General features: G+C 39.8%; 2 protein-coding genes across 2 annotated transcripts in view; one reads left to right on the top strand and one right to left on the bottom strand.

Annotated features, from left to right (window-relative positions):
• The window catches only part of FMN1 (formin 1), a 266,553-nt gene extending 257,508 nt beyond the window's left edge, over positions 1-9,045 (top strand). The window contains exons 16-17 of the mRNA XM_060262294.1: positions 6,348-6,432; positions 8,251-9,045. Coding sequence (XP_060118277.1) covers positions 6,348-6,432; positions 8,251-8,295 — 130 coding nt within the window. The 3' untranslated portion in view covers positions 8,296-9,045. The remainder of the gene's footprint in view (positions 1-6,347; positions 6,433-8,250) is intronic.
• A 9,865-nt stretch (positions 9,046-18,910) lies between these two features.
• ARHGAP11A (Rho GTPase activating protein 11A) overlaps positions 18,911-25,559 on the bottom strand; it is a gene marked incomplete at its 5' end in the record, with an annotated part of 145,670 nt that continues 139,021 nt past the window's right edge. The window contains 2 exon segments of the mRNA XM_060262343.1: positions 18,911-18,970; positions 19,225-19,294. Coding sequence (XP_060118326.1) covers positions 18,911-18,970; positions 19,225-19,294 — 130 coding nt within the window.

The raw sequence follows: 25,559 nt of genomic DNA, 5'->3' as shown, positions 1-25,559 counted from the left end.
TCAGCTTAGAGGGAACACTGGTCTTAAGACACTTCTGATATCCTGCCTCAATGAAAGCTGTTAAACTGAGGTCGTGGTCTTTACAGCTACAATGGAGCCTACATCCTGCTTCCTATATGACATGTTTGTTAATTCAGTCACTAATTCTGTTGAGTATTAGCCTCTTGAGGTGTTTATAACAGGAGCTCAAAAGGAAAATAGGTCTGTAACTCTCCACCAAATGTTTTGGTTTTCCAGGTTTCGGAATAGCAACTTTGCCCCCCAAGTCAGAATGAAGAGTCAGACACAATGCATTAGTATAAATAATGGGCCACTTTATTAATCATCATAATAAAATGGCAAGGGCAACCAAACTGCGGCCTGGTCAGGGCTAGGGGTCTCAACAGACTGTTCCCCTACGATTCGTGGGCGAGAGACCCAGCCCTCAGCCAGAGCTGTGTGACGCAGCTCCCGCCAGGCCGGCCCAGCTGGGAGGCACGCCCCAGAGGGCCCAACCACCAGATGCACATCTCAATGAAAGGCACTCTCTAGTCGAGCCTCCAGGACAGTCTGCATTCTCCCCACCCCGGGTCATCAAACCCCAAGGTTGATCATGCCAGACCCCTAGTTGTTGTTTTTTCCCAGCAGGCTCCAGGCTTCCCTGCTGGAATGCCTGAAATCCAGATTCGCAGTTGCTTTAGTCCACTTTTGTCTGCATGCAGTATTGAGTTCATGGAGTAGTTTATCTGCTACTTCTGGGCCTTTGCTGTCAAGGAAATTTTGTTACAACCTGTCACTCTGGTTCCTCCAGCCTGGAATATATCCGTTACAATATCCTCGAGGAATGTGCCTTTTGGCCATAGATATAACATCTCCAATGAATTTGTGGTAGTTATTATGTATTGGAGGCACCCATTTAAGATACCTATCCAAATTTGCACTGAAATCTTTCCAATTTGTCCTCTTAAAGTTCCAGCATGGTCTTGGAAAAGCCTCAAGAACATGTCTGGATATAGACAAGGGCTGAGTTTCAATTGAAACTAATGCTAAATCAGAGTTGGACTCACTATTCCATGCCACTGATCTGTCTTTAGCATGGAGAATGAGATGCAAGCCATATTCTTCAGCCCAGTTGAAAAGTGCCTCACCATTCTTATCATTAAACATGTATTTCCAATTAGGGCATGTGTTGGCCATGAAACTTCAGGAGGTTTTATTATGATTGTGTGAATGTCATTGTTGACATTGGTCAATACCAGCTTCATGTTTTCAATGTTACTTCAGGCATAAGTCACTATGCTGTATGTATGATTATGTTATGCCATATAACATTGTATCCTGCAATTTTCACTCTGTGGTGGGTTTGATTTTCTTAATCAAGATGAGTTTTTTGAACAAGAACTAAATCAATTTTTATTGGCCAGTAAGATTTATGACAAGTGCTGTCATTTAGCCTTTCTTATACCCTCAATATTCATTTGGCAGATTCAGATGCAGTCTCCTATACCCCTTGTCAAGTAGTCCTGAGAAGGACTGGTTGGTGGATTGTTTCCATGTGTGTAGTGTAGCCAGAAGATCCTATGACTGTCCTGCTGCCACAGTTATTGTACCTAGCAGTGAAGAATATATGCTGCATTCAGGTGTTGAGTAAATTATAGATGTGTTGAATTGACATATTTTAACCACCACTGTGTTAGCCTGGTGTCATACTTCCGAAAATGAGGAAACAGGAACTATCAAGAACAACATAAATGAATAATCTTACCTCCTGCCTTAACTTGAAGTAACCTCTTTGATAACTTCTTTGGTCTATAAGCAATTCAGAACGTGCTTCCATTATAGCTAAAACAGACATTTTGTAAGGATCAATGGGTAAGGGAGATGTGATAACTCAGTGGACTCATCTTACACTCTTCAACAGCCACTTTAGTTGTGTATTATTGATAATTTTGTGTTGGATTCAGAGGTGGACTTTTTCTTCCTATTATGATAACTTGTACTATTTCGTGTCTTGGACAAAACATCAATTTTATGCCAGAACTGTGCAGAAGATAGACCCTAGTCTTACAATTAACCACTAGACAGTTCATAGGAGACTACTAGAGCCAACTGATTGCTGGAAATCTTGCAAATAATACTGTACTATGTAGCCCCACTCCTTACATTTTTAAGTAGAGAGCAGGCTGAAGATTGTAACTAGTCTGACTTTTCATGAATGGATTGCAGCTGGTATACCAGTCTGAGCTTATAAAAGGCACTCCTAGCCACTGCCACCACATCTTTGGCCTTTCCTTAGCATTTCTGCTGACAAGAAGTTCTTTTACTGTTTTTTGAAACTGAAATATGTTGTATGTTTTAACACACTGAAATGCGCTTGAACCTCTGTAGCACTGATTGCTATCAAGTGTTTTATGCCCATAACACTTTAGATCAGTTATAACATACTAGGTAAGTCAGCAAAAATGACTTAGTCTGAAATTTGTAGTAGTGTTTTTGACTGAAAATACTTTTCCATCATTACTTTCTGAAAAACTGGCCTCAGAAATGGGCAGGGGAATATTTTTAGCCACCATCCTGAAACCAGAGCAAATGGTAAATTGACAGAATCAGTTCCCCAAGTCTATAGGGCCCATAGAACATTAGTCGGGGCGGGGGGGGGGAACTCTGGCATAATTTTTACATGTCTTCTATGACCCCTTGAGCTACTAGAACATGTTAGTTATGACTTAACAACTAAGAGACCCTGAGTAGATACTCCTCATTTGTAAAAGTGGGAAACATTGATGGATCTTGGGTATTCTAAGTTTTAAGTTTTGTTATTCATACAAGATGAAAATCAGCCCACCCCTACCCTAGGCTAAAAGGAGATAGGCTATTGGAAGGCTAACATTCAAACACAAGTAGGATCAAAGCATGGAAAAATAACCACATCATATCTGAGTTTAAGTCCACATACAATCTTTAAACTATTCTGTCTCCTTTCTCTTTTACACCCAATTTCCTTTCAGATTGATTTCTGCCCCACCCCAGCTCTACCAAGGAATTTCTTAAACATAGTTTGCAATTATGATCAAAAGGATAAATGCAGTGAACTTTTTTCCACTGTACAGTTAATTATTTCCATTCAGGAAAATGCTTATATTAGGTAGTATCCAGCCCCTATGAATACCTAAGAGAGATGTATTCTATTGGTGCAAGGTGCATTTTATCAATGCAAGAGACTCTTGTATCAGTGGAAAGCACCTGACATTGGTAGAATGTCCCATCCTTCACTGAGCACACTTACCAATTGCTATTTTCCAGGGCTATTTAGAATTTTTGAAGGCCATTTTTCATTTTTATCTTCTCATTTTATGTAACATAAGAGTATCTGTTTTCATGGGTATCCAAAAATCAGTGTTGAACCTTTATTTGATGTAAATCATTTTTACAATAAATATCCCTATTTTTTAATTTTAAAAGTTCCTGGGAGAATTAGCAATATTTTTTTAAATGGAAGATACCAGATAAGTGTACATTTTTCATAAGAAATATAGCAATTAAAGTCCATATAAATCACATTGTTTATGATTTTTAATGGAACGCAGCCATGATTGTTCTGTAAAGATATAAGCTTTCATCATGACATTGAGTGACTAAATTCATCAACATATTCTAAGAATTATTAATTTTATGTCAAAAGAAACACTTCAAAGAAGATGTTCTACATTTTTTTTGTAATGTGAACCCATTTGGAGCTTTCACTTGAGACTGAAGAGAGAAATCTGACTAACATTGTCACATACACTAAGTTAAGTTTTTGAGATTCCATCTCTGAACACTTTATTTATGATAGTGTATTATTATATTTCTTATCAGCATAGTGCACAAGGATAGTTTGAAATGAGACTACATGAAAGTAATATAACTCCATCCTTAACAAGAACAACAAATTAATAGACATTTAACAGCTGCCAAGAGCAACATCAAACATGCACATTCTGAAAAAGAAATTTAGTTTCTGAAAAAAATCTCTAGATATGGATGCTGCATAGAGCCAATAAACCATAGCTGACATCTTATTGAATAGCTAGAATGCAAGAATCTGTTAGTCAAATATATTATCTCATTACCAGCCTCCCATATAGGAAGGTAGATTGGTATATCGACTTCATCTGCCTATTCCAAGTATTCTGTCACACTCTGGTAAGACCAAGAAACAAAACCAAGGATCCATGGAAACAGACTTAATTCTCACTGGTAGTCTGTGATGCAGGAAGAAATTTAGTTTTCTTTGGTGGGTGGATCATCCCAGAACAGAGAATTGTATGTAATGTAATAAGCTATGTACTCAGTGTTGCCCAGCAGTTCTCAGTACGGAAGAGCTCACTTTCCCTTCTTTAGTGTTTTCTTACCCAGTAGTATATCCTTCTACTTGCTTTTAAACACCAATCATAAAAATATTTTGCATTGGTATTAACCATGATTAAGGCAACCAGGCATTCAACTTTGGACCACAAGGTGCCAATTTATCCTCATTATCCAAAATTGTATGGTGTTAATCTTGAGTCCTTTGTAGCTTTAACCAAAGTCAGTAGGAATAGACAGCCTGGGTTTGTTTGGGTTTTCTTTGGCGGACTTAGGGGCAGGGAGAGGTAGTGGGGAGGGGGAAGGGAACACGCTGAGAACCAGGTGGAGTTAAACAAGCCATGGCTTTACAACTGATGGAGTGCTGGCAACTGCACCGGTCTCAGATCCATGCATCAGTCAACCCACCTGCCAGGGGATGGAACCTTTCCCCATTCCATGTATTAGGGGAAGAGTGGCACCACCTGTGCTGCCTTGTGCTGGGTGCTTTGACCATGTCTATGGCAGTGTGCAGGCTAGCTGCTTAGTAGTCATACTGTTCCTCGGGTACCATGCTTGGGAAGCAGGATGATGCCCGTAGAGGACCAAGTAAAAGGATTACTGAAGGAAGATATATATATAAAATATATATATATATAAAAAATTTGCCACTGTGTGACACAGAGTGTTGGACTGGATGGGCCATTGGCCTGATCTAACATGGCTTCTCTTATGTTCTGGTCTATTCCAGCTCTTCTTCTCCAGCAGTTGGCCAACCTGAAGAGCTTGCCACCAGGCACCCCTACTTAGAAAGTTCCTTGCTGCTGTGGCAAGTTTCTTGCTTGTCACAGTGGTTAATGTTGAATCAGATTTTTTCCCTGCTGCTACAAAAAAAAGAAAGGAAAGGAAAAAAAATTTTCCCCCACCTTCCCCCTTGCCCCACAGCCAGAGTGGCCCTGGGTGAGTCAAGGCTCATCATTTGTTGTTGTTCTACTATTTAAAAGACATATTCTACTAAAACCAGTTGCTGTCATGGTAATGTATGTAATGGAAGGTCCCTCTTCAGGTCTAAAACTTCTGAGATGTACAGGTAACTTGGTAAGAATAAGTATTTCCAAGAACAGAATTTTGCTCCATCTCTTGCTAAAGAATCTGAGCAAGGATTACTGTTGCTATCATGGGACAATAGTGTCATACATATACTTTTCTGAAGAACAAAAAGACTATTCTGATAGTGTAATGTACAGTTTTTGGTGGATAGAAATAATGTCTGCACAGTAAAATGCAGGATGGTTGAAATGCAATTTGTAAACCAACACGATATTGTCCTCAATGAATTCAGACATTCAAACTGCCTTTTTGCTTTCCACACATGCACACGAACATCTGGAGAGAGCCTAACAAGTGCTTTAAGTGGCTCATTCAGACAACCATCCTTTCTCTGTTACATAATTGAAGGGAGGATATGATGTACAAAAAGTACGCTGAATTTTGGCAGGAAAGTGTGAGTACCGAGCCTGGGAATACGTTCTTATAATTTCCAAACATTGGGGTGGGATGTTGCCATCTGGTATTCATGCAATACTTCTGCTGATCCCCAGTTCACCATATATCACTTCAAAGCCAGTGCAGTATACTGGTAATAATGTTGGATTAGGATTTTGGAGAGCCAGGATGAAATACTCAGTCTGTCATGAAGTTTACTGGATGTTCTTGATTTTCTCTCAGCCTAATTGGGCTCAGAAGATTGTTGTGAGGATAAAATGGAAATAGAGGTATGCCACTGAAACATCCTCAACCAATATACTTCCATCTGCAGAGATCCTGGCTGGTACCCAAATTATTTGATGATTAAGTGAAATTTGATTAACAAGGCCTTGTAAAATTGTTGTACTGGGTTTCAAAAGCCTGGTTTCACCTAGAAACTTTCACTGGATGAATACATACAAATGCAGTCCTCCACAAGAGCCACTTGTATATGCCAGGCAGATGCCATTTCTTGGGATTTTAACCAGACATGTTTTGTGTGTGTTTTGTTTCAGACTCAAAGTGGCCCAGCAAACAGTGAGCAAGTTAACTGCAGAAAAGAAGGTGGAAACAAAGAAAATCAATCCCACTGCCAGTCTGGTATGACATGTTTTGAGGAATTCTGATTCCAACTTTGTTTTATATATAGCTAATAGCATACATCTTTGTTTAGATTCAAAAGAAGTTTGATGTATTCCTTCCAATTTTAGAACACATGTTCCAAAATCTTTTTTTTAACAAGTGGAATAATAATTGACCAGGATTCACAACTGTGGAGGTGTGTGTGTGTCAATCTGTCTTTTGCAGTCCTTTGTTGGGGGGAGGGGGGGGAGAGCACGCTGGTAAAAAATTCACAAAATGCTGCCTCAGTTTTGTCTCTGATTCATCAGAGCCTGTATCCCTGATAACCCCACAAACTATTCTTATAGTCTTATGCTTCCAAGGAGTCCCTTTCATTTCACATTTCTGAAGCAGGGAGGAACAGATTGAAAACCTAGCTAATAGGGGATCATTTTCTGCCCTTGCCATTCTGTTTATCTATGTATGAGTCTTGCTTGTTGCATTTTCTACAGTGTAGGCTGGCATCATTTTGTATGTGTGAAGACTAGGGATGGGTACAAACTGAACTATGAATCAATTTATGCTAAAAATGGCCGGTTCATGGTTCATTCTGAACTGATTCATCTGATCCTACCCCACCTGAACACAAAAACAAACCAGCCTTTTTTCTTGGCATGCCATTTAGTTCATGTTTAGTTTGTTTTTCCAGACAGCCTGGCATGATTCCCCAGCCCCCTGTGCTTCTGGTCAGTTTCCAGTGAAACTGACTAGATGGGGGGGGCACCTGCTCTGGCGGGCTGTAGCTTGGGCCCCCAAAATCCAATTTGTGCCAAACTTGGAGAACAGGTAAAAGAGAGTCCATGAAAGAGTTTGCATATCAAGCCCACTCTGGGCCCATTCTACACCTTCCCGAACTAACTACAAATTGTTTGGGAAATTGAAAAAAACACAAAACAAACCACCAACTCAGACAACCTAACGAAACACAAAATGAAATGAACCACCTTTTTTACATTCTGTGCCCATCCCTAGTGAAGACAAATGGCTGTATTTGGATGCAGTAAATACTGGCTACCCAAATTAGGGTGAATTCAGTTTAGCAGCAATATGCATTAAAGCAATTCTTAAGTCATGCTTACAAGTATTGCCAGATACAGTATGGTATGATATAAAGGGCCAGAATTAAGGCAGTCTGTCATTGACTAGTTGGTAAGAAAGAATGGTATAGACAATTTTTGGCAGTATTGGCCACATTCCAAGAATTCCAGCATGCATTAATTTTTTTGCACAAGCATAGGCTTCTCTACTGTTACCATGGGTACTCTCAACAAATACAATTAATAATATCTACTATACTGCCCCACTTTGCAGGGAAAAGAATTAGAAGCCCTTGCACACAGTGAACTTCAGATCACATCTATAATTTTCCTACTTCTGTTGCTACAGGTATTCCCCCCAAACTTCCTTAGTGTTTGCATTTGCATTACTGATTTTTTAAAAAAAAATTAACAATATTGCCTAATATTAATATGAAAACTATTCTAGACCACAGTAGAGACATTTTCAGGAGTGTATGTAAAGGAGTAGACTAGTGCTAGTGGGAATGCGAGTCAAAGTCCCAGAATTAAATACACATTTCCTGAGATTTTAAATATGCTTATATTGAAATTTGGAATAGTATTCATGGTGTGGTACTCCAGGAGTTAAATTTCTGATGGAAAAAAATGCCTTCTGTCGACTCTGTTTTTGGACTGCTCCATTCTTCATCTGCTAGACCACATAGTCTTTGCAGTTTGAGAACAGATGGAAAATTAAAGAAAAGAATGATAATAAAGTTCCTTTTTTCTTAAACAACAGAAAGAAAGACTACGTCAGAAAGAAGCCAGTGTGACCACCAACTGAAAGAAGACACATGAATATAATGACAGTGTGACTTAATACCTAGCATGATGCTTCACTCTGCCTATCTCCTTAGGGACCACCTTATTTTAGATGTTATGGAGTTCTGCTTTGCTCTTCTTTTCCTCAGACAATCCACAAAAGACTTCTCAATCCCTTGGTTTATACAAAAGAGGGGACACAAAGAAGTTTGTTTACATGTGAATTATGAAGTTTTGTATAACACTTCCCTTATGTGGCTTTAAATGCAGCTCTTCTGATGGAGGTTATTTAAGTACTCTATGCAAAATGTGCAAGTTGTAGAAGGGAGTCAAAATCAGCAATTTAAGTAATAAATTTAAGCAGCTTTATGTCAGGAACAATAGAGGTGTGGGCTAGCTCCAGGAAATCTCTTGCACCTGTAGTTTGTGGCATTTATTGAGTGCAATGTGGGGTTAAAATAATTTTGATAGTATCCAAAAGATGAATTTTATCTTCTCTAAAAATGGTAGAAAGTTAAATGCATCAGATATATTCTTTATTTTATTACAAATATTTTTATAGGAACTTCCATTTATGCCATAGAATTAGAAATACTTTGCATATGTGGAGAGATGAAAAATCTCACAACCTCTGGTCCTGTTGTAGATAACATGCAAGTTGTGTATTAAGTAATGATTTATATGTTGCTCTCTGTGTTCTCTTCCTGTTGTCTAATGGCAGAAGGAAGACTTTCCATGTCAACATGAAATCAGATTAGTGATATTCAAGAATCAGATTAGTGATATTCAAGAATCATCCTTCTGGCAGAGAATATGTATCTCTATAAGGTTATATATTTATAATTGTTAAAACCTGTAACTTTTCATAATAAGTATTTGATTTTAGAATGTTTTCATCAACCTATATACAACACACACATGCGGTATATCTGTACATATATTACTCGTTGCCTTTGAATAGAGAGATCATTGGTCTCTTCTTGTGGTACAGAATAAGTGCCATTTAGAATCTGGGAGATTTGTCTTGGTCTTTATCCTCCAGGATGTAGCTGGGAGAACATAATGCCTCACAAAAATCACACAAAATCACACCCTTAAAAAGAGGGAATGAGAGAGAACAGTCCATGAAATGGAGATCTAGAAAAATAGGATGATGACTTATCAAATTAAATTGAAGCAACAAATAACTGCTAGTTGATTATAGAAAGTAGTGTTAAGATGACCCAGGTTTCTGCTCTTGAGAGGAGACACTAACCTTTTACCCTACTTCCCCGAAAACAGTGCCTAATCCTGCATTGCTACCAGGGCTCACCCACATACAACCTGCTCTCTTTAATGTGCTTCCCATCAACTGCCACCTCTGCTCTAGAATATTGCTTGTATGTTCAAGGGAATGAATGATCTTCTCATGGCAAGTGTCCATGCTTAATAGATTCAGATCTATTGTGCACAGCTGAAAGTGCAAATAAATGTCTCCTGAGAGGGCAGGGCCATTTTCCCCAATCAACCCTCCCCCCATCTTTCAGTGATGACAAAGAAAAAGCTGCTTGGTCAGATCCTACTGCCTGCATTGGTCCAGCCATTGTCCTTGAAATCCCTCTGTAGTAAAAGCGATTTTCAGTCTTCATGTAGAGTACATGATGTCAGATCTCTGAAGTAAATACTGTGTACATGATGGTCAGTGCCACCTTTTGGTGCATATTCTCTCGTAGTTTCGACCTTGCTGATACACTGAGACCCATGCAATTCAACTCTGTATAGTTATGACCTCAAAACTTGTTTTCTCCTATCTCCCTTTATATAGAAATAGGAAGTGCAGTCCTAAATAGAATTACAGTCTTATCCCTATTGACTTTAATGTATTTAGAAGGGTGTAACTCCGTTTAGGATTGCATTACTAGTTAACCAAATATTTCTGAATCAGGGCTCAAAAACAGTGGTAACATATAGATAATAATAAAATTAAATTGAGAAGAGAAAAAAGGAAAATATTTTCTCAATAGTATAGGTAAAATTAGATTTAATAAGGTTGATTTACTAAGTTATCAAATACAACTTGTTTTTTAAAATATTTTTCATTTACTGTCATAATAAATTAATGTATCACTACCAATTTGAAAGATTTAATATGTAGATTTGGTTACCCACTAGGTTATTACTTGGTTGGTTGATTGGTTGAGAAGAAGAATTATAGAAAACTTTTTAACAATACAATCCAAAACAGAGTTACACTCTTCCTAATCCATTAACGTCAATGGGCTTAGAAAGCTGTAACTCTGTTTAGGTATGCAAGTGGCACATTTTTATGTCTGCTTTTGCTAAAGTTGTAAATCTGTCATTCAACTACCCTCCTAAACTGAGAATGACTGAGAATGAAATTTTCAGGCAATTAATAAAAACATAGGGGATATGGAAACCTTGATTTTACAATTTTCTATTCTGGAGGAATAGACCCATGGTGCGGAGTGGCAAAGTTGCAGTACTGCAGTCTGAGCTCTCTGCTCATGACCTGAGTTCGATCCCTGCAGAAACTGGGTTCAGGTAGCTGACTCAAGGTTGACTCAGCCTTCCACCCTTCCGAGGTCAGTAAAATGAGTACCCAGCTTGTCTGGGGGGAAAGTGTAGATGACTGGGGAAGGCAATGGCAAACCACTCCATAAAAAGTAGGCTTCCCAATCCCCAGATCCCAGCGGGGGATCCCCCATTTTCACAGACTTCTCCCCACCCCCAGCCAGCTGACCAGCGGGGGAAGCCTCACCCCCCCACACAATCACCATGTTAGTTTTAGAGCTCCTGCAGGCCCATTTTTAAAATATGTGCCTTTAAGGCTGAGCAGGAAGCAGGAAACAGGAAGGGCTTCGGAGAATGGCCCCTCCCTTTCTTTTGCTTTCGTTTTCAGATCAAGTAAAGTTCTGCAGGAACAAGACCCAGTAAGTATTTGTGTGTGAGAGAGAGGGAGGGGCCAGGGGATTCCCTGGTTTGGAGGCCCTCCCCCCGCTTTAGAAAGCGTGGGGGGGAGGGAAATGTCTACTGGGCACTCTATTATTTCCTATGGGGAATGATTCCCATAGGGAATAATGGGGAATTGATCCGCAGGTATTGGGGGCTCTGGGGGGGCTATGTTTTGAGGTAGAGGCACCAAATTTTTAGTATAGCATCTAGTGCCTCTCCCCAAAATAACCCCCAAGTTTCAAAATGATTGGACCAGGGGGTCCAATTCTATGAGCCCCAAAAGATGGTGCCCCTGTCCTTCATTATTTCCTATGGAAGAAAGGCATTTAAAAAGGTGTACTGTCCCTTTAAATGTGATGGCCAGAACTCCCTTGGAGTTCAATTATGCTTGTCACACCCTTATTCCTGGCTCCTCCCCCAATGTCTCCTGGCTCCGTCCCCAAAGTCCCCATATATTTCTTGAATTGGATTTGGCAACCCTAATAAAAAGTCTGCTGTGAAAACGTGATGCAACGTCACCCCAGAGTCGGAAACGACTGGTGCTTGCACAGGGGACTACCTTTACCTTTATTCTGGAGGAAAGCAAATTCTAAAAATTGTAGGATACGGAACTAAGAAAAAGTGTACCATCATTGGTGATATGAAACACTTGCAGCAATAGAAAATTATATCCTGTGATTCCATCTCACTTTCTTCCAGCAGGAGGAACTCCCCCCAGTGCAAAAGACTCTTTCATTGTCACTAAGCCTCTTGCATTAAGGAACAGATTCTTGCAAGAGACCAACACCATTAGTGGAACAGATCCATAAAATCCTGAAAAGGAAAACATTATCAATTAAAACAATGGTTGTGTAAGACACTTTCAAACCCTTCAGATTTTATAATGCTATCTTAAACAGAATTACACCCTTGAAGTCAGTAGGTTCAGGACTCTTTTAAGAATCCTTTCCTTGAAGTAAGGCCTATTGAATCACCTGGGACTTACTTCTGAGTAGATGATTTTAGGATTAGTCCCCTGGGTGATGTTCATCTTTTTATGTGTTTGTTTTTAGTTTGCACACACAGAGAGAAATGTAGTAGAAATGTGTAGTGAGAAATATATCCGTATTTCCTAATGATAATACTTTATATAACTCTGTGTTTAAGCCATTTATTAGCAGTTATACTATTATTAGATCAGTTCATAAAGATCTGGGCCAAGTGACCTGTACTTTCACAAGAAATGTAATAACTACTCTGTGCTTGCAAAATCTTTTCAGCAACGTACCATTCTGAAATACATGGCCAATATTAATGGAGTGTTACTGACTGATCTTAATATGATATGTTATCCGTGAAAAGTTATTATCATTGACTAGTATTGTTTTATGGACTGCATAGGGATTGCCAAATGCACCAATACAAAGTACAGTGGTTCCATGTACAATAGTTTAATATATGGTATAAAATCCTTGAGTTATATTTAGAGAATATGCTATATAAAGATTAAATAGAAAGATAATAAGGGATATGAAGTGTCTTTAACACCTGATCCACAATCTGGATCCTGTAGGAGAAGTCCTGGTACTGATTGCAGTCCAATGATTATTAAGCCTTTTAAAACCCATTCATTGCAGCCAGAAAAATTCAAGATACATTTAATTTTCCTCTTGAAAACATTGTGTCTTGAAAATAATGTTGGTTGTTGCATGTCCTCTGAGTTTACTTTCCCCCACTTTCATCTTTCAGGCATTTATAAGGAGAAAGTGCTTGAAGCAGGAGACTATGAGTGAATACACACATAGCTGTTTGGTTACATGTAGCTGTTTGGTAAGATTATTATTCCTGCTGCCTGCCAACAGGCGGTGTGGAGAAGTTTACCACATTTCTGCATCTTATCAGAAGTCCAGGGACACAGGAGAATTTTAAGATTCTCTATAATGTAAAACAGGTCAATACATACAGTCAGGTATTCATTGGTTAAGTAGACTCTGTAATAGGTTATAACTTTTTTAAAAGTTCAGCGGTACCTTCAAGACCAACAAAGTTTTATTCAAGGTATAAGCTTTTATGTGCCTTGAATAAAACTTTGTTGGTCTTAAAGATGCCACTGAACTCAAACTTTGTTCTGCTGCTTCAGACCAACACAGTTACCCACCAGGTTATTACTTGGTTGGTTGATTGGTTGTCTAATTTGCCCTATTTAAGGTCTGAGTTGCTTGTTGAAGTGTAAGGGACACAAACAACAGCGTTTGAGACTGAGAATTCTGAAAATACAAACACTTGCTTGTGTTCTTGCTTTCTTTCAGTGGCTTACAGATATGAATAGGGAAAAAAATATTAGAATTTATGCTTAGAAAACACCAGTATCAAAACAGTGCTTCATTCAATTACAACTAGCCATGTTTAGTCAGAATGCTAATAAAAATAATACTGCAGAAATGCATGTGTTTTATATTTTGAGCCTGAGAGGAGAAATCTTATATTGTTATTACTTTGTAATGTTTTCAGAATGGAACAGGTTATTTTGCATATTTAGAAGATATTTTAATAATTAAATTATATGCTTTTGAATCCAAAGAACCCACAGCACAAGAAGAAAGTGCTTAGGAGATCATGAGTTCTTCCTGCTTGTCATCAACTCGTTTCACATACACTTCTTGGAAAAATTTCTCCAGAGGGTTGGCAACTCTCCAGAGTGGCTTTTTATGGTAATGGAAACAGGAGAAATCTTTGAAATCGACACACAAAAGCTCAGTTCAGACTTAACACATGATGCTTTCTTTAAAACAACTAGTTAGTGCAGTTGTCCAAAAACAGGCAATTCCAATAACTTATGGCTAGTTGGGGAAATTAGACTCTAAAAATCACAGTTTGGAGTTGGTATATTAACCACAATGAGTCGTAGCTATGAACTTGCAGGATGTAGAAATGTTGACATCCTAGCGAAATCCTCACGTCTTCCTTACCACTACTCTCAAGATGAACCTAGCATTTTCTGAGGTAATCTAGGACTTTGATGGTCACCTGCAAGCCAAATTCTACTTCCACAAAATGACCAGTTAAAATAAACTGCATCTTTCTATTACATCTGAACTGAGACACATACTCAAGCCTTCTACTCACATAACAAATATCTCTGTATCCCAGCTATTGTTTTTATACTGTGATAATGTGGCTATGTAAACTATTATAATTGCTTCACTATGGCTAAACAGTCTTTTTATATTGTATTTGGAGAATCTAAAGTTATATTTTTAATGATATTAGGATATAATTTATAAAATGTTGAAAGTGGTGTGTTAGATACAACAGGATAAAAATATAAAGCTGAGAATCAGTGAATGTAGAAGCTTCTATATTGGAAATGGTGGACTATAAAAACAACAAAACCCAAAAAATAATCAAAAGTGTACTGTAGATGCATTTCTTGTAATCAGTGCTGAGAAAAATATGTAATTGAAATAGTTATCACAGTTGAAACTTACCACTTCAGGCTCTGGAGGGGTGACTGAACTAGTTATCGACCAGTCTCCTGAGCTGTAGCCAAAGATGTTAATCTGGTTTCTTGTTAAAACTATGTAGGAAAGATGTATTCCATAATTTCTCTAGACAACTGTTTGGAAATCAAATGATTTGCCCTGCTGTAACAAGTTGTCACTGCTCTTTCCTTTGGTAGTATTGGTGAACAGTTCTTGTCCCTCTTCTTTACAGTAGACATTACAATGTTTGAAATTGCTAGAATCACATTATGACTTAAAACACATTTCTGTTTGCTGGGCAAGTCCTGTAGATTAGTTTAGCATGTTCAGCAGCAGTACAAACAATGAAGTGCGGAAGAACCCCTTGCCTTGTCAGTTGAAAAAAATGTCAGTCCTTTTTCCATTAGAAACAGGAGAGACTGCCTCTTTATAGCTCCTAGAGGTGCTATGTAAACTCATCTGTTATGGTATGGCTGTGCTGCATAAGGGCTAACAAAGTGCCAGTGTTATAAAGCAGAATGTAGGCATCAGGAGTAATCCTCTTGCATTTGCACTAGGGGCAACATACAGCACGGGTTAAGTAAGCCATACTTAAGTTTTTCTTGCATGTAATGTGTTCCAAATATTTTATTGACAATGTTGCATATATCAATATGAATATTTGCTAGTTTGTTTATATCCTTAATACATGATTATCAAAACTGGATGTAGCTGAAGTCCAAAAAGAAAAATGGCTATGTTATCTTTTGTGTAGATATAGATCGGAAAAGAGGATAAACAACTGACAGTCTCCTTTCCTGCTCTTCATTTTAATATTCTAATGTTTCCTGCTATGGACAGGAAAGTTACATATTCTCCTTCCTGATGGTCTGAGGAAAAATAAATGCCATGTTGCCTTGAGGCTTGAGGAACTACTCAGCCAAGCTAATGTGTTAAGAATGTGGACTGAGAAAAAAACCATGAAGAATTTGGTGCATAGGAAAGCAGTCATACCATAACTGCACCACAGCCACATAATAGTTACACACAGGGGTCATTTTGTAGGAAAAAAGGTGGAGGAGCTCATCCAAGGATTGTTATGCAGCTGCACCTACTATTCAACGGACAAAGTGGGAAGGAGGCGGTGGAACTCTCAGAAAGGTTCAGGGGCTGTGCTCCTGTGAGCTCCCACTGAATCTGAGGCCTGGTTACACATAATAGTGATAAAAACACCTCATCACTGTTCAGCAGTTCTGTGGTAAATGGAAACTAGGTTGTGAGGATAATCATACAGATACGTTGCTGTGTACCAAATTCTACATGGATATTTCAACCAACATATACATAACAGTTTAATGATGTAAATATTCTTGAGTTGGTTTCTAATGCTATCAAAAGCCAGCAAATCTTTCCCCATCCCTTTCCATGGATAAACATATGGAGCAGAGGTCAATCAATGGCTATTAGCTGTAAGATATATTATTTAAATTTAAATAATGTCTAGGACAGTGATGCTCTGTATTCTTGGTGTATTTGGAGGACAACAGAGGAAGGGCTTCTGGACTTCTGGCCTCACTGGTGGACTTCCTAATGGCACCCAGTTTTTAATCACTGTGTGACACAGAGTGTTGGACTGGATGGGCCACTGGCCTGATCCAACATGGCTTTTCTCATGTTCTGCCTAACATAGATTGAATAGGGTACTCTTCTAGAAGGGAGGCTACATCCATTTAAAGGGGGGGAAGATCAGAAAAACTTTCAGGCTAATACAGAACTCTATATCAGGTAGAACAGGGGTATCAAACATGTGGCCCAGAGGGCTCCTATCAGGCCCATAAGCAACTCACTGTTGTTTGCTTCCTTTTCCCTCTCTTGCTTCCTTCTGCATCACAGTTTGCTTTGCCAGGCTTGCTCAATCTTACAGGAGTTACAGAGCAAAGCCTCTATTTTCTCCATTGGCTGACCAGCTCATGAAGTTGCAATGTCCAGCCATTTCATATTTTCCTCTGTGTCTTAGGCTCAAAGCATTGGCCATGAGAGTTCTGTAATGTTAGTAAATCAAAAGTAGATTTGCAACATACACAACTGAAGAACACCTGAACAGTATTCTCAAGATTGCTACAGCAGACATTGCCTCCAGACTCTGATGTAGTAATTCAGACCAAGAGGTGTCAGTTATCGGAGACTGTTAAATAAACAAAATATTGCAAGAGTTCTAATCTTTTAAGCATGTTTTAAATTTTTAAAAAAATCTTTAATTGTATATTAATCTTTATAAAGTTTATTTCTCCTTAACCTAGCATTACATTTTATAACACACATTATATTTTATAACACACATGGCCTCATTTATGCAGATTTGGCCCTCATGAGTTTGACACTCTTGAAGAAATATGGCTAATTCAAAATCAATATAAAGTGTACCTTTGGTGTTCAACTTCTGCTGTATCTATCATTGAGGAATATTTTAGGATTAGACCACTAGAATTAGCACAGTGATAGGTCTATATAACTGTTACATAAGAAGTGATAGGATGTTTTAGATGTTCATTCTAGCTGTGTAGCTAAGAAAAAGCTTTCATTCTGATTTTTTTTTAAGTATTATTATTATTGTCCAAGCACTTAATAAAACTTTTTTTGTTTCTGTTTGAAAGCCTGTACTCCTTTTCACAGACAGGCTTAATCAATTGCTCATGCTTTCTATTCATGCCTTATTCCTGATTCCCAAACAGTTGTCTCTACCAGAAAAATCTAATCTTATGTAGGTCTTGCCATAACTAATGCACCTCTGACTTACTTTCATGTTAAGAGTTCTGTGGAATACTGGCTTGTCCTAGTTTTACCCCCATCATCTCTCTGGACTATTCACTTCTGAAATAACTAGCCATCTTTTCCTTTGTTCTAAAAAGCCATTGACTCAGCTAGATAGGCAATAGTTTTGTTTTAATTTTACTCAGACTACTGAAGCCTGACAGAATTTGCATTATGAAATTTTCTTGCAGTCTCTTTTTCATGCTGTGGATCAAACAAGGCCACTCCCATTTTAAATTAGCTGCTGCATCAAAGGAATCAAAATAATGGTTCTTCTCTCAGGGATTACCTGCTCTGATTTTACTATTGAGAAATTTAGAATATTGCCAGCAAACTTTTTAAAGTTGTACCCATTTGGACTGTAGGCCTGGGATCATTTCCCGTGCTGATCTAAAATCTGAGGTTCTATAATGGCTTTTAAGGTTTTTTCTTGTTTCTTTGCCATTCTTGATTTGAACAAATCAGATTCTGTTTTCATAAACACTCTATTTTAAAATTCACATCTTCAGACTACGTATGTTTTGATACAATTATTTGTGTAAGTAAAATATCGGACATCTACTTCAGTTTTAGGAGCCCTGTGGTACAGAGTGGTAAGCTGCAGTACTGCAGTTCAAGCTCTGCTAATGACCTGAGTTAGATCCTGGTGGAAGCTGGGTTCAGGTAGCCAGCTCAAGGTTGACTCAGCCATACATCCTTCCGAGGTCAGTAAAATGAGTATCCAGCTTGCTGGGGGTAAAAGTCTAGATGACTGGGGAAGGCAATGACAAAGTTCTCCATAAAAGTCTGCCATGAAAACATCCAGATGTGATGTCACCCCATGGGTCGGTAATGACCCAGTGCTTGTACACTTTACCTTTTACTTTTACTTAGGCTTTTATTGTTTAAAATATATATATTATTGTTTAGAAATAACTTCAAACCTTGATGGTAAACAATCTAATGAAAAAGTATGCCAAGACTCTTCCATGATGTAAAAAAACATGGTATTTTCCGTTTGGTGTAGTGGTTAAGTTTGGTGTAGCGGTTAAGTGTGCAGACTCTTATCTGGGAGAACCACGTTTGACTCCCCCTCCACCTGCTGATGTGACCTTGGGTCAGCCACAAGCTCTCTCAGGGCTGTTCTGCTCAAGAGCAGTTCTGGGAGAGCTCTCTCAGCCCCACCTAGCTCACAGAGTATCTATTGTAGGGAGGGAAAGGGAAAGAGATTTGTAAGCCGCTCTGAGACTCCTTTAGCTAGTGAAGGGCAGGGTATAAATCCAATCTCCTCCTCCTCTTCTTCTGGTGGAAGAGGCAGCCTCCAGTAGAATTCTGTGCAGCCAGCCCCCCCCCCACCTTCCATTAAAAATACCAAAGCAGGCAAAAGATGGGGAAAGCCAGGGGGATTCTGTTGTTAGACTTAAAAACACCTGTATAATTGTTCTTAAAGTGAAATCATGATTTGACAATTGCTGTATAATTGGGAAGCATTTTCATGATTTCATCACCTGGCATCTGAAAAAGTAAATGAACTATTCCACTTACTAAATTCTTAATTTAAACCAATTATTTTTCATTGCACTGGATAAAAGGCAACCTGAGTCCTGCTCAGATCCTCACTCTGCCATGAAGTATACTGGCTGACCTTAGATCAGTCACTGTCTCATACCAATGTAATTTACAGTGTTGTTTTGAGGATAAAATGGAGGAGAGAAGAACTATGTAATCCACCTTGAGCATCTTGGAGGAAGGGTGGGATAAAAATGTACTGAATAAAATGTACTTAAACATTTATGAATTTGCCACCTTGGCTCAGATTTTCTTTCCCCAATAAAGTCTCTATGATGCTTAGATCCCGATCAGTGAACACTATCAATTTACCAATGATCACAAGATACAGTAAATGCTGCTCATTTCTGATTAATCCAAGTCAGCCTGAATCATTTGAATCAAAACACCTTCCTTGTGGAGAACACATAGAGTTGCCAGGTCCAACTCAGAAACTATCTGGGGACTTTGAGAGTGGAGCCAGGAGACCTTCCCACTCCCTAAAATAAATAAAAATACCGCAGGGAAGTTCCCCTAAATGCAATCTCCACATCCTCCAGCAGCTGGCTGCACTTCTATTAAATGAAAGCGAATTTCTCTCTCTCACACACACACATGCACACACACACAGAGCAGTCAAAATAAAGAGTTTGCAAGCCCACACATTTGTGATCTCACTGGGGCAATTTACTCACAGGAATTGGTGTATGTAACCATCTGTTATTTCCAAAAACTTCTCCAGACTAACAGGAAAACAGAGAGCAGCCTAGGGGGGTGGAGTTAACTCCAAACAAACACTCTTCTTCCTTTCTCACACATGCTTCACAGAGCCATGATGCTCTGCCTGCTTGCCCAGCCCATACAATTCTAGTCAGTGAGATTTAAAGGCACACACACATACCTTCCAAAACAAGCAGTTCTCAGGTGTTTTCTAAGCCTTTCAAGGTAGAAAGGCACATGGTGGTTGTTGTGGCAAGGCTTCTCTTCACCCCAAAGACAGAGATGAGCAGAGTCAAAGCAAGACAGAGTTTCCCCTTCTCCCTCCCCCTAAAGACAGGTGAGCAGAGTCAAGATGCAAGTTTTTTTCAACCCCCTAGGCTTTTGCAAGGCAGCAGACAATCTGATCTCCTTGGGCCTCTCCCCACATGCCCACTGCCTCCCTGCTGCCAATTTGGCACACACACACCACAGGTCCATGCCTTACGCAAATGCCTAATTTGCCTAGTGGCAGGGCCAACCCTGAATGCAAGGTAGTGGAGATAAAAACTTTATAGAGCACAGGCAAACACAACTAGAGATTTCTTTTACTTAAATAAAACATGCTTAAAACAAGCATGAAAACATCATGATGTGACATCACCCCAGAGTTGGAAATGACTGGTGCTTGCACAGGGGACTACCTTTGCCTTTTTTAAATGTAAACACACTTGCAATATTTTGTTTAACAGTCTCTGATAACTGACACCTCTTGCTCTGAATTATTGCATCAAAATCTGGAGACAATATGCTGTAGAAATCTTTAGTATACTGTTCAAGTGTGGATCTGTAAGTTGCAAACCTACTTTTGATTTATTGACATTCATTACAGAAATCTCATGGTCAGTGCTTCTGTCCTCTAGGACCCAGAGGAAAACACGAGATGGCTGGGCATTGTGAGCTTTTGTACACAAGTTGCTTCATGCGCTGGTCAAGAACATGTGAAGACACCATGGCACAGACTGAGGGCTATGTGTTTATCTACAAAACTATAGAGTTCCCCAGAAAAATAACTGCAACTCCTATGAGGTAGTGCAAGACTAGAGAGACAGCAATGTATAGTGGTCAGTATCAGCCTACTATGTGGGAAGCCTAGGTTCAAAATTCCCAGTCAACAAAGGAAATGTACTGGACACAAACCCTCAGCCTAATCCACCTTGTTGTTACTCCTCATCTAAATAGTTTGTGTTGCCTTCCAACTGAAAAAGGCTGGATCATGAGGGCAGAGGGAACCTAGTTGCACCCAGGAGAGCCCTGGCAAAACTAGTTTGTCAAAACAAGCTGAATAAAACAAACACATACATTCAGGGTAACAAGGCAAAAAGCTCTGATCTTGAATAAAACTGTGTTGATCTTAAAGGTACTTTTTGTATTTCTCCCCTGCAATTGAGGCAGCTGAGCAAAGCAGCCTCTTCTCACTTTTTCCCTCTTCTCCCCTCCTCTTCTTCAAGGGAAGAGGATGGAGGAGCCTAAGCCAATGGAGAGGCTTGGCTCTGTTGTCTGATTGAGAGAGCCCAGCACAACTCTAGCTTTGATTGAGAGAGCTCTAGCTGTGCCGGGCTCTCTCAATCACACAGCAGAGCTACATAGCCAAACTCCTCCATTGGCTGGGGTCTTCCTTCCTTGGAGAAGAGTGAGGGGGAAGAGGGAAAAAGCCAGAGGCTTCTTTGTTCAGTTGCATCACACTGAAGAAATACAAAAATGGCAACCAAAGGAAGAAGAGAGGGAGAAGGAAGCAGACAACTGCCCCTTGCTCACAGGCTTGATAGGGGGCCAGATTATTCCCATTGTGGGGGCCAGATTATTCCCATTTGACACCCCTGGTTTAGAAGGAGTATTGTATGGAAATAGTGCTTGGGTGACAGATCCATTTTTTCCTGGATTATGAAGTTAATGTTCTAGTGTCATAAATAAATTAAACCACAAGTCTATTGGTGGGCATACTGAAAGCAAACTGAAGCACTTTTGTCCTATTGATTTAAGAGAACTGGGCATGTGTTTAAATGTCTACTAAAATATCAAGAATTCTTCCCAATGCTTTTGCTTTCTCAAGAAGAAAAATGTAAATTTAAGTTTATGACTCAAAACAAAGAATCTTTTTGTATACTATTTCATTATGAACACCACAATTTTTAACTGTTTGGAATGTTTTCAAAGGATTTCAGTGACTGAAGTAGTGATTATATTGCTTTTTGCCTCAAAGGTGGTAGTTTCTCCCAGATTTTTGTTGTAGGCGATCTTCAGATTGCTGTTGCAGGATTAAGGGGAAGATTTTGTTTTCCCACAGGTTCTTCAGCAAGTCACTGCTATTTCTAACAATGCCAGCAAGAATTTGTAGTACAAAGTTTGAGTCCAAAGACCAACAAAGTTTTATTCAAGGTGTAAGATTTCATGTGCAAGCACACTTCTTCAGATCTGATGTTGTGCTTGCATATAAAACCTTATACCATGAATAAAATTTTGTTGGTCTTAAAGGTGCCACTGGACTCAAACTTTGTTCTGCTGCTTCAGACCAACGTGGCTACCCGCCTGGATCTATCAACAAGAATTTTTGTGTGTACTTTTCTGGAGAGTAGGTATGATCTAGTAATCTTTCTTCCTTGTCATTTTAGATATGGGACTAAACTGTATAAGCACATCAATGGCACGATTGCATGAAATATCAGAAGTATGCCTGACATTTCCCACATGAAATCTGCATCCATGTATATTTTCCCCCCAGTCATAATGAATTTGAATTAAAAATCTCAGGAAATGTAAGTTCCATGTACAGAAATTATGAACACTTACTTTATGCTGCACAAAAAAACCTGTTAAATGCAATTGCGCGAACTGAAATGTTCTCGCTTAATCCTAACAGAAAATATCCAACTATGATAGTACAGTGTACTTTTATGATACAACCAGGTGGTTTTTTTTTCTGGGGGAATGCAGCAGAAAGGAGTTCTAGAACCTCTTCATGGAAACAGAATTCTCAAAATATCTTTAAAAGTTCCAGCACCTCTTTTTCCAGAAAAAAAAAAAAACTCTGGATACAACTCACTGACAGGTTGTTGAAATATTAAAGCTTTGGTGTTAAACCAGACCCAGTAACTGTGTGTGTGAGAGGGGGGGAGGGGATTCCCTGGTTTGGAGGCCCTCCCCCCACTTTAGAAAGCTTTAGAAACCGGGGGGGAATGTCTACTGGGCACTCCCATACGATTCCCATAGGGAATAATGGGGAATTGATCTGCGGGTATCTGGTGCTCCGGGGGGTGGGATGTTATTTGAGGTAGAGACACCAAATTTGCAGCATAGCATCTGATGCGTTTCCTCAAAACACCCTCCAAGTTTCAAAAGTATTGGACCAGGGGGGCCAATTCTATGAGCCCTCAAAGAAGGTGCCCCATCCTTCACTATTTCTAATGGAAGGAAGGCATTGAAACGGTGTGCAGTCCCTTTCAATGTGATGGCCAGAACTCCCTTTGGAGTTCAATTGTACTTGTTCCAACCTTGCTCACGACTCCACTCCCAATGTCTCCCAGCTCCACCCCCAAAGTCCCCAGATATTTCTTGAATTGGACTTGGCACCCCTAGTTGATCAAAATATTCAGCTGTACTGAATCATCTTCCTTCTTGGCATGCAATAAATACATTCCTCAGCACTTGAATACATACACATCATAAGCAACTTATTGTATGTTATAAAAACCACACAAACTGATTGATAACTCCTCTTGTGGGAAACACCAGCAATCAATAAATTAATTTGTAGCTTAACGTACCTTGTATCTCTTAAGATGTGGAAGGACAGCATGAGTTACAATGTCTAGTTCAATCAGGTATCAGAAGGGCCTGTTCAGGTACTATGTTTGTTATAAAAAGGACAGAACAGAGCTAAACACTGGATCTCTGACTAACTACAGAAGTATCAACTGTGGAGCACATCAGGGCTTTTCTTAATTTGCAACCAGACTCAAATATGAAGTTCTGGAGGAGGGAGGATGTGGAGTTCCAGAAGAACATCTGTGCCAGTCAAAACTTCACTCATGCAAATTTGGGGTTATCTTTCTCCTAGTGGGGACCAAAAACAGTTTATATCGTTCTCTTATATTCCATTTTAGTCTCACAACAACCAAATGTGGTAGATTAGGCCCAAGGACAGTCTTTGAACTTCCATAGCTGAGTGGGGATGTGAACATGTATTTTCCAGACCCTAGTCTGGTATTCAAACTCTACACCACACTGGGTCTCTGGTATGTTAAGTCAAGTTCAAAGTGGCTGGTATAGGCTTGCCAATCCCCAGGTCCCAGCAGGGGTTCTTCCGCTTTCCCAGGCTACTTCCCGCCCCCAGTCAGCTGGCCGGCGGGGGGAAGCCCCGCCCCCAGAGGGCTATCTGCATTTCCAGCTCCGGAGGCTTCAGTCTCCAATTGAAAGGCTTCCTCTTGAGATGGGGTGTCTGTTACTTTGAAGAAGTTGGCAGCAACTTGTAAGTAGAGAGGCCAATCCCTCGCTTCAGTCGCCAGAAATGGGGAGAGGGAGGGAAACATCTGCTGAGCACTTCATTATTCCCTATGTGGAGATCAATTCTCATAGGGTATAATGGGGAATTAATCTGGAGGGTGGGGGTATAGCAGCGCCCGCCTCACGGCCTCACTGGATCTCTTTAACTCAGTCTCTTCGGAGTATTTTATTTTGTTATCTGATGGAATTAGAATTCACTTTGTAGGGGACCACAGCAGCTTTGATAGTTTTTCCCAAAAAATATAGGCTCTAGAGAACTTTAACATAAACCACAGATATTTATTATAAAACAAAGTCTTTAACTTGGGGATATGGGAGATATTTACACAGGCTAACACGTTGTTCAGTTGTTTCAGGCTTTACACAAACTTTCTTTCTTGAATCTCTCAGTTTCCAGTTCACAATTCCTATAATACACACTCTCCACCTCTAGCAAAGGTCTGGCCTCTTGGGAATGATGTGCCCAGGTCTCACTAGTCGACTGGAGCCACCACTACCAGCCCTTCAGACTTCTTAGACCCACATCTGCTCCCTCAACCACCTTTCTAGTTCTTCAGAGATGTATATAGGCATCTGTGACCGTCCAGGTCTTGACTAACTCACACTTGTTCCTCACACACACAGCCCTCTTGGCTGGTTTTGTCGAGCTTGTAGTCTCTGGAAGACTTTCCCTCCACTGTCTCAAGCTCCTTCACAGAATCAGCTGCCCTCTCAGCCTCGGTCAGGCACGAACTGACCCACTCAGTCTCTGTCAGGCACCAACTCTGTCAGACACCAACTGACTGAATGACTGCCTCAGCAGTTTGCTGTCTCTCAACCACTTTCCCTCCCTGAGAGCTCCGAGCACTTTGCCCCCACCCTCAGGTCACCTGACGCAGGCCCTGTGCGTCTTCAGTTTCTGGTTAACCCCTAGCTTTCCGTCACAGGGGGGCTCTGGGGGAGCTGTTTTTTGAGGTAGAGGCACCAAATTTTCAGTATAGTATCTAGTGCCTCTTCCCAAAGTACCCCCCAAGTTTCAAAATGATTGAACTAGGGGGTCCAATTCTATGAGCCTCAAAAGAGGGTGCCCCTATCCATTATTTCCTATGGAAGGAAGACATTTTAAAAAGTGTAATGTCCCTTTAAATGTGATGGCCAGAACTCCCTTGGAGTTCAATTATGCTTATCGCACCCTTGTTCCTGGCTTCACCCCGATGTCTCTTGGCTCCACCCTCAAAGCCCCCAGATATTTCTTGAATTGGACTTGGCAACCCTAGGCTGGTACAATAGTAGTAGCTGAACAGTGAACATGCAGCTT

Source organism: Heteronotia binoei, chromosome 21, assembly GCF_032191835.1.
Source record: "Heteronotia binoei isolate CCM8104 ecotype False Entrance Well chromosome 21, APGP_CSIRO_Hbin_v1, whole genome shotgun sequence".
Classification (NCBI taxonomy): Eukaryota; Metazoa; Chordata; class Lepidosauria; order Squamata; family Gekkonidae; genus Heteronotia; species Heteronotia binoei.
The sequence above is the reverse complement of the archived record's forward strand: the minus strand, read 5'-3'. Positions and strand labels throughout refer to the sequence as shown.